The sequence below is a fragment of the Lacerta agilis genome, chromosome 1, assembly GCF_009819535.1.
Source record: "Lacerta agilis isolate rLacAgi1 chromosome 1, rLacAgi1.pri, whole genome shotgun sequence".
In the NCBI taxonomy this organism is placed as follows: Eukaryota; Metazoa; Chordata; class Lepidosauria; order Squamata; family Lacertidae; genus Lacerta; species Lacerta agilis.
This window is the reverse complement of record NC_046312.1, coordinates 62448926-62461992: the sequence shown is the minus strand read 5'-3', so window position 1 is coordinate 62461992 and position 13067 is coordinate 62448926. Positions and strand designations below refer to the sequence as shown.

General features: G+C 40.1%; 1 protein-coding gene across 4 annotated transcripts in view; it reads right to left on the bottom strand.

Annotated features, from left to right (window-relative positions):
• Window positions 1–13067, bottom strand: part of DNAJC24 (DnaJ heat shock protein family (Hsp40) member C24) — a 37337-nt gene that overhangs the window by 21990 nt on the left and 2280 nt on the right. For 3 of the 4 annotated variants that reach the window (XM_033151313.1, XM_033151322.1, XM_033151297.1), the window contains exon 2: window positions 10704–10824. In XM_033151313.1, the coding sequence (XP_033007204.1) occupies window positions 10704–10811 (108 nt within the window). In that variant the 5' untranslated portion in view covers window positions 10812–10824. Of the gene's footprint in view, window positions 1–10703; window positions 10825–12474; window positions 12615–13067 lie in introns of those variants that run through there. The other variant, XM_033151305.1, reaches the window with a different exon arrangement.

Below are 13067 nucleotides of genomic sequence, written 5' to 3'. Positions count from 1 at the left end.
TTACATAGTGGCATAGTTGCTATTTTGACAGATGGGTGTTATATGGAAAAAGCTAACTAATTTCTCAACATATGAAGAGGCGCTTAGAAAAGAGGGTTAAAAAACAACCAAACTGCCAGGTTCATCTATGCATGTTCTAATGATCACAAAATGACCTTTTAGTCTTCTTATGGATTCAGTTTTGAAATTTGATCTCTCTGAGTTCACATCACCAACATACAAGTTATGACCACTGCCTCAGTGAGGTTATGAACTCATTTAAATACACATATACCTCTAGACATAAAACCTCATACACATAGTAGGCACAATTAACAGCACTGCTGCCTTTCCCACTGGAAAATCTCTGATATTTCAAGGACACTACAGATTCATCAGTCTCTGAGGGTGGGCCATCTAAAAGGGCCCACCACACTTACAGGGGCGAATAGCCATCATCAGTTCAAACTTAACCAGATAATGGTCAGACCCTTATCTTCAATCTATCCCTCATATTGATAGGGGTAAAAATTACAATGAGGGTGTGTACCCTGCCTGGTGTGTTTAGAAAATAATAATAGTAACAACAACAATTTTATTATTATTTTCTGGGCGGCTTCCAGAAAAATAAAATTTAAAAAATGTCAAACATTAAAAATTTATTGACACAGGGCTGCCTTCAGATGTCTTCTAAAAGTTGCGTGGTTCTTTATCTCCTTAACATCTGATGGGAGGTCATTCCACAAAGAGGGCGCCACTGCAGAGAAGGCCCTCTGCCTGGTTCCCTGTTACTTCACTTCTTGCAGCAAGGGACTGCGAAACATCCTTGAAGGTTGGAATCCAGATCCAATTGAGACCACATTGCAGTGAGGGGTATTCCTCACTGAAAACATCAGCTTAAACGAGTACCGGTATTTACCTCAAGTTTTAAATATGACTTTTAAAAAAAAATTGGGACAAATAGTAGTGGGGTGTATGTTGAATTTCAGTGGGGAAAGTTCTATGGATTGGAGGTTTTCAGACCTGGAAATTGGGTAGACAGAGTTTGTGACTGGGTTGCACTTCCCCTGAAAGAGTGAGTATGTAGTTGGAGACTACTCCTATATCCAGCATTGTCACTGGAGCCCAGGCTGCTTCAGTAGTGAGGAGTGCCTTTTTCTAGTTTCAGTGTCATCATGACACCAGAGATCAGGATGCTGAATCAGGGACTGAGGTGCTACCGGCTAATGAGACAGAGTGGGTCCCTCTCTGAGATGCCAATGAGCAGGGGACCACTGTGCCTGAACTTGGCAGGCAGGAGCTTCCTGAACTAGCTCCTACAGCACCAAGGCCCACAGAAGCAGAGTCAGGACTCCCATAGGCACCTTCCCCTGGCCCAAGGGTCCCCATAGCATCTTGCAGCAAGTGCCATGAAATGCAGGAGAAGTGTTCATCTTAAGGCCAGAGGGTTGACCTTATAAGAGTTTCTACTTTTATGAAAGGGGCTGGAATCTAGAAGAAATGACAAAAAGCAAAAGCCCCCAAAGGGCTCAATTTCCAACCTTGGTTGGAGAAAGTTACATTAGGAGCAATCCTTAGTACTGTGACAACCAACTCGTGATCTCCTCTGCAAGAGCAGAAGAGGAAACCTGGCTGGTTTGGTAGCTGTAGCTGTTTCTGGACAGAAATAGCCTTGCCACGGTAAACGATGTGTTATTAAATTCCTGCCTAGATAACTGCAATATTCTCTGCATGGGGGCTGCCATTGGAGATGGTCCTGAAGCTTCAAATTGTGACAGAATCTTCAGAGGCAGAGCTGCAGGTTATTCTATCATTGAGGAATGTCTGATACATGGCCCTGCGGGAAAGGGCATTCTTGGCAGAAGTGCCTTAGTTGTGGAATGCCCTCTCTTCAGAGGTACCCTTGGTGCCTGCAGAAGAGTACTTTTTTGGCACCAAGTAAAAACATAAGTAAAAATGTGGGTGGCGCTGTGGGTTAAACTACAGAGCCTACCCCAGAGTCGTCTGTGACTGGACCTAATGGTCAGGGGTCCCTTTACCTTTACCTAAAAACATATTTGTCTATTTATGCATTTGTAGGCTATTGGCTTTAGTTGGCTTACTATCTGGAACTTATTAGCCTGCACTGTGCCTTAAAAAACAAATTTTAAATCTCTGGGCTCTAACTGCATCTTTTACCTGCTCTTATTGTTATTTGTGATAATTGTAATTGATTTTTTGGCATTCTATCCTGCCTTAAAATACTGTACTTTTCCGTGTACAGTGGTACCTCGGGTTACATACGCTTCAGGTTAAAGACTCTGGTAACCCAGAAATAATGCTTTAGGTTAAGAACTTTGATTCAGGATAAGAACAGAAATCATGCTCTGGCGGCGCAGCAGCAGCGGGAGGTCCCATTAGCTAAAGTGGTGCTTCAGGTTAAGAACAGTTTCAGGTTAAGAACGGACCTCCGGAACAAATTAAGTTCTTAACCAGAGGTACCACTGTATAAGACTAGATTTTTATCTTTAAAAATAATGTTCAAAATTTAGGGGTGTCTTATACATGGGGGTCACCTCCCCCCATTTTCTTAAATCGGAGCCCCCCCAAAATAGGGGGCGTCTTATACATGGGGGCATCTTATAGACAGAAAAATACAGTATGTTATGATGAAGGGTGGCTCTAAACACATTAGCAAACATATATGCCCCCCTATAATGAAAGGCTCTGTGGCGGTTCACACAGTAAGAACACATGTCAACAACAATAAAATATTTGATGTTGTGCAGCATTAAAGCAATTCCACATTATGATCAAAACAAGGCCAAAATGGAAAGAACTGAGGATAAAAACAAGAGAGAGAGAGAGAGAGAGAGAGAGAGAGGTATCTTGCTAGTAATCATTTGCTGAACTTTGGTTCCCCAGCTCTAAAGTTTAAGTCCACATTTACCCTGAACTTACTAGGTGGCCTTGAGCTTAGCATAAATTATCCTTCAGTAAAATGGAAATAATAACTTTGTATTCTGGGATTGTTGCACCTCTCTCTCTCTCTCTTAAAAAAAAGCTGGGCGTAGGGAAGTTTAAACATTGGGGGGGGGTCTTTCCCCCAGAGAAGCAATTTCAGTAAACCTTCTCTCCCCTCAGTCCAAATGCAAAATATCCTATCTCACAAGGCTAATATGAGGGTAAGAAGTTATAAAAGCCAATAACAAAATGTTAACAATGCTACAGAAATGATTCACAACTGTCCTATTAAGCTGAACTACTGAGATCTGCTGACCTACTATTCTCAGTACAGTACACCCCAACATATCCCATATAAAAGGAAACCTATTTTGCTTCCTACAAAAACTTTAAAAGTCACAGGTGGCTAATTTTTTTCTACATGGAGGATTTGCTACCTTTCCAAGGGTCTACCAGTGCTAGACCTGGCCAAAGTTGTTGTGCCCAATGCACTCCCCACACACAAGCAGACCAGCCAGTAGATAGGAAGGTCCAATATCTCCACTGTGCCACTGGGGTAGGAGGCTCTCCTCCAGCCCCAGCATGGTCTTGGGGAGCATTGCTACATAAGACAAAGCATGTCTGCACTCATGCATTTCATAGAACATTACCTAATTAATGAAAAGTGTAATATTTGGAGATGTATCACTTGCATGTAAACATTTTTGTGGGTAATCACTGACCATTTAAAAGTATGCAATGTCCCTCCTGCATGCTCAAAAGATCCAGTGGAGATCCCATTTTGGCTCCATGATACATACTGAACACATTTATAATAAAACATTTCTTATTCCATGAAACTGGGGGAAAATCATTAAATGGAAAATGGAAGAAGCCCTCAAAATGATGGTGAAAATTGGAAACTTTTCAATGATTAACTATTAATTAAAATCATGAAGTTATGATAAAAAGTGGAGACAGCTGGCAACCCTGAAAAAAAATGTCAGTCATGAAATTCTGCAGTGTGTTTTTGCAATAAAAAGAATTATCTATTGAACACAAAGCTAACTATGCTACTACTTCAGAAAAATTAGCTTTGTTAGACAAATAATGCACACACATTCCTCAGCCAATACACATACACATTTTGATGTAAACAAACTCTCAGAATACCAATGGCCTTTGAGGAAAGTCTCTTTTCAAATGCAAATGTAAGTCCTTCACTTACAAAGTTATAAAGAAGCGGTCTTAGACATGGCACATGTGAAAAGGTCCATCAATATCAGGGCCGAGCTGCAGTTTATAAATTGCAAATTTTAAGCTATTAAATAAGTAGATGAAAAAAGGAAAATTAGACCTAAGAACAAGTTTCCATTCATTATGTCTGAGTGAAGAGAGGATAGCCAGAAACAGTTAACTCTTGTGCATCTATGTCAGAAGGCAGTTAAAATCCTATGTTAAGAGGTGAGAAGCCACTCTCCAGGTAAGATGTTGCCTGAGCTTCTTGGAACCTGTGCAACTCTTACCTGTATTTAAGATATTTATATGCCACTTAATCATCAGTATTTCTTGGTGGTGTACATAATAATACATCAGAGAGAGAACAGAACAATGACAAGTCATCATGAAAGAAAGAAAAACTTTATCAGGTGCCTGAAGTTCAGCAATGTCAGTGCCTGCATATTCTCATTTGGAAAGGGCATCTATAGGCTTGTGCCCACAACACTGAATGCATGGTTTCTTGTAGTTCCAAGCAGTGCATGAGCCATGGAGGATCACCAACTGATACAGTACAACCCAAATATCTCTAATCAGGCCAGGCAATAAGGGATCAGTAGAACTTTAATATAACCTGGACCAAAGTTATTATATCTTTAACAGCTCTTAAGAAGCTATTAACTTGACCTTAAAAGTTGTTCTTCTTTTTAAAAATCATACTGCATACAGAATCACAGGAGAAAATTAGAGGAAAGTCATCAGAGAGCAGAACTTAATAAGTCTCAGTCCTTTATATTTAACAATGTAATCCTATGTACCGTACTTTTCCGTCTATAAGACACCCCCATGTATAAGACGCCCCCTATTTTTGGGGTCTCAAAATTTAGAAAATGGGGGGGTGAGCTTTGGGGGGGATTATTTGGGGGGAATGCCAAAAATCGCTCACCCGCCAGAACGCAGCACACAACTGCTCGAGTTTCAGCAACCACCTATCAGCTGGCCATTCACTGCCATTAGTCTTCCTGATTGCCACTGCGGCAGCCAATAAATAGCTGCCCTTGTCACAGCAAGCAGAAGTGTGATTGGCGGCCGCTAGCGGCGATCGGGAAGCTGATAGGTGGTTTCTGCGATGCGAGAGGTTGTGTGCTGTGTTCTGGTGTGAGCGATTTTTGGCATCCCCTCCCCACACAATGAAGCGGCCAATCGCAACTTATAATCTCGGGTTCGCACCAAAAAAACATTCGCCTGTCCCCCCTCAGCACTAACTACCCGTGTATAAGATGACCCTAAATTTTGAACCTCATTTTTGGGTCAAAAAAACTCGTCTTATACACGGGAAAATACAGTAGGTCTATTCATAAGCAAGCCCCGCTGAATTCAATGAGACTTATACATAGGTGAGTGAATAGGACTGCAGCCTTACATCACACAGAAGGCAAATATGGAAAGAGGAAGAAACATGCACAGTTTCTTCCATTAATTTTATATTCTACCTTTGGTTAGAGGTCTGCTAGAAGGCACATATCTGAACTAAGTTAATATCAAAAGGGTGAACTGAATTTTAAATGTGGTAGATATTAATGCTTTGCATCTTTCAAATATTATCCCCTATAATTGACATCTATCATTTATCTTTTGAATACACTCAAGTAAATTTGTTCTGTACTTTAAAATGTATTATATAATCTGTACCATCAGTTTAAGAAAACAAATCACACAATTTAACCCAATCACAACAGGCACTAACCACTGCCAAAGCTGGCAGGCTTAATTTTAGATCTACCAGCTGTGCTAAGATGCATGTACATGTGACCGTAACACCCCTAAGTTCTCCCTGTCTATTACTTTCAAACAGACAGGCTATCAACTTGAACAACAATCCTGCTGTCAGACAGACCCTGGTTTTAGGAAAACTCAAGTACTCCAACTTTGTTATTTCAGAACTGGCCATTATGGCAATTTAAGTTTTAAAAGCCACTTGTTTGGAAGTAGCAGGGAGGTTTCAAGGAACAAAAGGGTCAACAAATATGGTTCGAAGTGTAGTTTAGCACATAGAAAGATCTTTTCATCCTGGTGTGTCTCTATTCTTAAGTCAATGACCAGTAAAAATGTTCATATGCAAACACCTGTACATTTTCTTTTTTGCTGAAGCAAATGTGTGAACTATTATTTGGAAAACAAAATAAACAAAATAAAAAATAGTAGCACCTTAGAGAACTAAGTTTGTTCTTGGTATGAGCTTTCGTGTGCATGCACACTTCTTCAGATACACTGAAACAGAATTTTTTGGAGGTTTAGCTGGTAGATAGATTATCCAACAGTGACTATACATTAGTAACTTAGGCCCAATGATCTATGGTCAACAGTAAAGAATGAGAGTTAGGATAATATTAAATCTGTGTCCCTCCCTCTTGGTTCTTTGTTCTCAAAACTATTTAATAAATTAAAAGAATGTATGGCATTAATTTGTAATGCATTTTCTTAAGCTAGAAAGTGTGAACCAATGGCAACTTCAAGATCCCAAACAAAATGTTCACTTAAAAGAGGAAGTTACAGAAAATGTAAGTAAGTAAGTAAGTAAATCCATGAGGGTTTTTAAAATTAGATCCACCAATTCACATACAAAACACTAATTGCATTTGTTAAAGTAAGAGGATTATGAAACTTGAAGGAAAAAATTAAGACAGAATCAGCAAATAACTGTGCCCTAACTATAGAATAATATCTACATAACCCTGATTTCAGATGTCACAAATGGACAGCCAGACCCAACAAGATGTACCACACTAGGGTGCCTCAAAAGCAGAAAACTCATCAGGACTCAGGAAAGTGATCACAAGTATGAGACAGAATAGTGTTTTAAGTGTTTTACAAGTTATCATTTCCCTAAAGGATGACAGCCAACACCACAAAAATATTTTGCAATAAGCAGGTTTAAGTATGAGTGTTTATGAGATAAAAACATTAAGTTAAATCATAGTTGGCTAATGGATACCACACTCACCCTGGTGAGCATTAGTCCTATGCAGGTATTCTCCTCCTCACACAATTAGAATTGTGCAAGTGGAAAATGAGGATGTGCTAAGTACTTCTGCCCCTCCAGTGTTGCCTCATCACCCTCCAGGGCAGATATCTGTAGAGTGAAGCCTACTGTACTTGTGGAAGGTCCAGACAGGATTTATCATGTGGAGAGTCTCCATGACTATGGCAAGCTTCCCAATGCATGCAGGGCGGTAGTGGCAAAACACTCAGAGCTTGCTAGCATGTTCCTGCTTTCTATTTCATCATGTGAAGAGAATGCTTAATAGGGGTCTTGAGGACTATGAAAAAGGAAGTGAAGTAAAGTTTGGTGTTCTAAAATTCTGCTAAATGACTAAGCTTTTGGCCACCTCATATCATATCCCCACACCTTCAGGAGAGGGTCCTCTACAATATGGCACAGAATTGTATCTGGGATGTCCAGCATGCATTTTTAGAATTGGTTTACCATTCTAGTTCAGATGTATGGCAGTTTTTTTGGAACTACTTATTGCACCACCCACCCTATCTGGTTCATATTGTGACAGCATTTCCTTCCTCACCTGTCAGGGAATTGTCCCCGATGCAGCGCAAGGTGGTGGAAGGGCTCTCCGGATGCTACAGAGAGCCCCAATCCCACCTCGCCAGCAGCTCCTCCTCTGGTAGCAAAAGGAGCAGTGAGACGTCCAGCGAGGAGGAGGAGAGTTCACAGGGGAAAGGGAGTAGAGGCTCTGGGGATGCAAGAGAGACCCAGCACTCCCACAGTCCCAAGGGCGATACAGGGGGAACGCAATTTCCGTCGCCCCCAAGACGTCGTGGGGTGAAAAGAAAGGATGGAAGGCGGGTTTTCGTATACCGAAACTCTTTTGTTGGAGTCAGAATCGGAAAGGGCCATTCCTGGATTCTGACACTGCTTGATACAGACATGAACTTTTTAGCTCAGCTCTGCACTGTACATACATTATATAGTGAGTCCAGCCAGTGATAGAATATTAACATATTTATTCTTTTTTTTTTAAACAGAATTTATTAACATTTTCCTAATATAACATAAACCCAACCCCACACCTACAAATAGAAAAACAACTACAAATACACATAAAGTCAGGATTCTTCTTCTTACTTGTAACCTTACAAAAAAAAAATTTCTAGTTCTGAATCTTGAAGTTTGACTTCCCCCGCCTTTTCACCTTCGGTTTTAATTCAATATACTATTTCCTTAACAACTTTTCTCTATATAAAAATTTTTTTAACTTTACTTAAAAAAAAGAAAACATACTTATCTCCAACTTTGCATTATACCTTAAATCTTAACCAAATATTCTTATAGCTAAACTTATTTCTTCTGTCCTTTATCATGCTGCTTTTGACTTAAAATTCAATATCTCCTTACTTATTTAAAATAAACTTATCATTAACCGACTTCACACTCCGACTTCGGATACCATGGCAGACCATTTAGATTATACATTTAGTTCTTCAACCCACTCCTCCTCTGTCCATTGTCTTTTCCTGTCTTTCTCCAGCGCCAAATCTCCCATTGTCTTGCTCCAAGTGTCCACAGGTCCAGGCTGCATCCACAGCAAACCCCGCATCGAGCCTCAAGGCGTTCCTCATCTGCGTTCTGGGCTCCTCCGTTTCTTTTGCTTCTTCTTCTTGTAAAAATTCTAATTCCATGTCCCTCGCCCCCGAGCTGCCACCTCGGGGTCTGGATGTTGTAAGTTTTCCCATTTCCCGTTGCTTTTCCCAGTTTTGCCCAGCCATCTCAGACCATCTTTCAAGCGCCTCTCCCAGCTCTTTGCCAAGGCATGATTCCATTGTATAGAACTTTTGAAAAGCCTCCTCTGTGGAAAGTAGATCTTTTTTATAAATGATTCCACTCAAGACTTGTAGTTTCCGATCAAGCAATTCCATCTGTAAAATAGTGAGCTTTTCCTCATCCTTTAAATATGAGTTCGATACCAGTGTGAGCGCGAAGTCCAGCATTTTGAGAGAGAGGGTGAGTGTCAGATTTCAGTTCCTGTCTCTTCCTTCCTTTGTTTCAAATTTTTCCTACGACACTCCAAGTCGCCGCCATTTCTCCGAGGCAGGAGTATAAAGACCAAAACTTCAAACGGAGATATTTTTTCCCCAGTTAACCCCCAAAGGGAGGTCTCAACAGACTCAGTTTTCAAATTCCAAATACTTTCTAATGATTGTTGTGGCAGCAGTCACTTAAAGAGTTAATTTCTTTCAGCAGCCGAAGGGAGGGAGGCGGGCTGCCTTTCTTCTTCCCCCAGAGCATTCCAGGAATACAAAGAGTCAATCAATTACTCACAGCCTCCGGGTTCTTATCAGCTCCTTAATGACAGGTAGAACTTAGACGCTCATCACAGGCTTTGCCGCCGCAATTTCATCCCGGTTGGGGCATGTCCCCTAAAGCCCGGCTCCGTCGTCCCTTCACCCCCACTCCCCCTTTACAGGGGGTGCGGGGGAAGGGTTCGGAGCCACAACGGGCACAGCCGGGGAGCCCAGGGCACGGGACGCTCTTCCCGCACCCCAACCGGAGCCCTGCTATGCGGTTGCAGGGCTCCTGACCCCCGGGATGAACTGGGTGCTTCGCAGCCGAAGCGACCCACGACCACCCATAATGGCGTCGCAAGCGGAAGTCCGTCGCAAGCGGAAGTCAGAATATTAACATATTTATTCATGGCAGCAAGCAAGTAAAAAGACACACACAAACCCCAACCCTGCTGCTATATATAGGCACTTGGGCTAGCATAGCCAACCCAGGCGAAGCTAAATAAAAAGCAATCACTACCTCCCTTAACTATTTCCTGGCTGCACAGTACTCTTCTTCCCTCACATGCTATGATAGTTTTTTCCCTTTACATCAATGGGAACACTATAGTAGCAGCAACATATAGAACACATCTATACTCAGTCTCATCTAATACAGCTTTATATGCCATTGGGTCTATATTAAAAACACTACTGGACAGATACTACAGAAACTCATAAACCAAGACATTCTACAAATGGAACATACATACAAACTTAATAAATCTTCACATACTTGTCTTTTAATACCATTATTGCAGCTTAATATACTTTTACAGGAAAAAAGCCTTTTTTTCAGGCAGTGCCTCATGCTCAGTTTATCCACTGATGCCAGTCTAGTGCTAGTGACATTATAATTGCTTCCATGGTAGCAAATTGTAAAGTCACAAACACTGATTGATTCATTTCATGCTGCCACAATTCAGAAGGGAAGGTCAGGCATTTTCTTTAATTAAGATAAAGAATTATTTATAAGTTTGAAGAGAATTCTTTTGCCTCATTTTCATTTCACATGACAAAAAAACCCAGAAACCAGATTCTTTTATATTTTCAGAATGCTGGGTAATGCTACAAAATGTCAGGGTTATTTAAGGAAGAAGAGAAACCAGCTTGAGTTTTATCTAATAAACTACTTGCACACATGATACAACTAACACTTACTACATTGGACCCTGTTTATGCAACACTTAACAATCAAATGTTATTTTTATTTATTTTGTCTTTCAAGAGGCATGAAATAAACTTACCAATAATATAAGCTTTTGATATTTCCTCTTCAGTTCTATCAAACTGTCCGATGGTTCTGCACCCAGAATGCTATACCAGTCCTTGTTTGGTAACTCTTCAAAAGTCATTGCATTCTAGTATCTGTTTTAATGAAAAGAACAAAAATTAGAAGGCAATCATGTTTTAAAAATTATTTTTATAATGCATAAATGCAAGCAAAAAACGGAGGCCTTGAACTCAGGTCTGATAATACGGGAGCTAAAATGAAAATTACGGCTTTTGCCTTAAAGGAGTACAAGAATTCTTTCTAATAAGCACCAAGATATATGTATCTATCAAGGACTCTGGGCAAACATATAATGAAAATCAAGATTCACATTTTCTCAAAAGAACAATCATTTGAATTGTAGCATCTCATTTTAGCTAACTAGCTTTGTGAGCACTTCCACTGAAATTAGTTAAGCTAGAGCAGGATAAATAGATGAAGAACCAGTGTTAGAAACTGGGATACAAAAGCTAGGAGCTAAATGGCTTCTGGGACCTGGGTTGTGGGTACCCAGACAGAATGTTTGTCACCATTACAGGGGGTCAGCAACACTTTTTATTTATTATTTTGATAAGCATGAACTAATACACAATTCACATGACACATTGTTAATATCACATTTTTAACAGAAATTGTTAATACGGTACATGTTTAATTTGGTGTGCATAATAAAAATAATGGTGCCATACTTCAGTTTTCAAAACACTCTACTCTTTATTGTTAAACTCCTTAACATTTTGTCTACCCTTAACATATACTTAGAGGCTTTAAAGCACATACATTTCTGTAATCCTTGAGTGTCAGCCAGATGCAAAAAATGGCATCCAGACCTTTTGAAATGCTTGTAAATGGAGAATCCTTAGGTGCAAAATGTGCCTGGTGCCCTGCCAATTTCGAACCTTGTGAAGAACTGCATCAAAAACTTATAATCCTCATATTACTGAAGACAATACTCCCAAACTAATTGGCAGAATTCTTGCAAACCCTGGAAAAAACACCTAACAAGTAATATACAAAATAAACTTTTTAAAAATCTGGCATTTAAGTTCACTACATTTGATTTTTATATGGGGGGGGGGGCTGTAATGAAGTACTGAAACCAACCAACCAACCAACCAACAAAGATTTTCTTAATATTTATTTTACAGTGCATTAGCTGTGATTGAAGAACTTCCACTATTTTGGACTTGTTTTTCTTGAACAGTAACTTCTAGTTTTGAACTTGTCTTTGGAAGTGTGTTTCTTGAACAGTAACTTCTAACTTTAAACCTGAAAAGACTTTGAAAATGGGGAGCAGTTTAAAGGGGCTAGCAATAGAAGTGTCTAAAGTAGCTCTTTGGATTCTAGCCATTAAACACTTTTCCTAAAGAACTTTAGGTGGTGTATATTACCAAGTACTAATCCTACTGAATTCAATGGTATTTACTCCTTAGGAAGCATGCAGGAGATTGCAGCATTGCTTGTTGACTACTAGCCTACCATTTTGAATTGCAGCCTTGAACAAACTTTCCCAGCTTCCAAAAAAAAAAAAAAAAGGAACAAAGTACTGAAAAGCAAACAGAACCATCTTCCAATCTACTATGCCTAGGAGAATGGCAATCCTGATGCCTCCCCTCAGTACAAGCACAAAATGCAATCAGTGTCAGGCAATGGCAAACAGCTCATTACATTAATGAACAGCAGAGAAAGAGAAAGCCTTTGTAATGTGCTGACATGATAATGACAGCTTCTCATTAACTATATACCAGAGAAAATTCAGGGCCAAGGAGACAACGATCCAAGGAACTGGAAGACAGGGGAATAAATATCCATGACTCTCGCAGCAATGGAGACACTTCATGGCTCTTGCAGAAGTCATTTCCTCAACCTGACATGGGCTTTCTGAACTGTTAAGGAAAACACATTTTCATGAAGTGCATTGAAGGATGGGGTAAGAAATGCTTGGTAAGCAACTGGTCCTTCAAAGAGCTTTGAAAATATATTTGGACTTCAATACCCCTCCTCAAAAAACCCTAATGATATTATTCAATAGCAATACAGTGGAACCTCAGTTTTTGAACATCTCCATTGACGAATGTTTCGGTCTTTGAACGTCGGAAACCCGAAAGTAACTGCTTCAGTTTTTGAACGACTTTTGGAAGCTGAACATACCCTGCAGCTTTCGTTTTGAGTTTCACTGTTGTACCGAGGCTTCCGCTTTAAGTTTCCGGTTTTCGAACATTTCAGAAGTCTAATGGTCTTCCGGAACTGATTACGTCCGAAAACAGAGATTCCAATGTATAGTGTCACTCTGGGATAATACATCAAGTGATGGGACAGAAGCATTGGTAGCACTGTC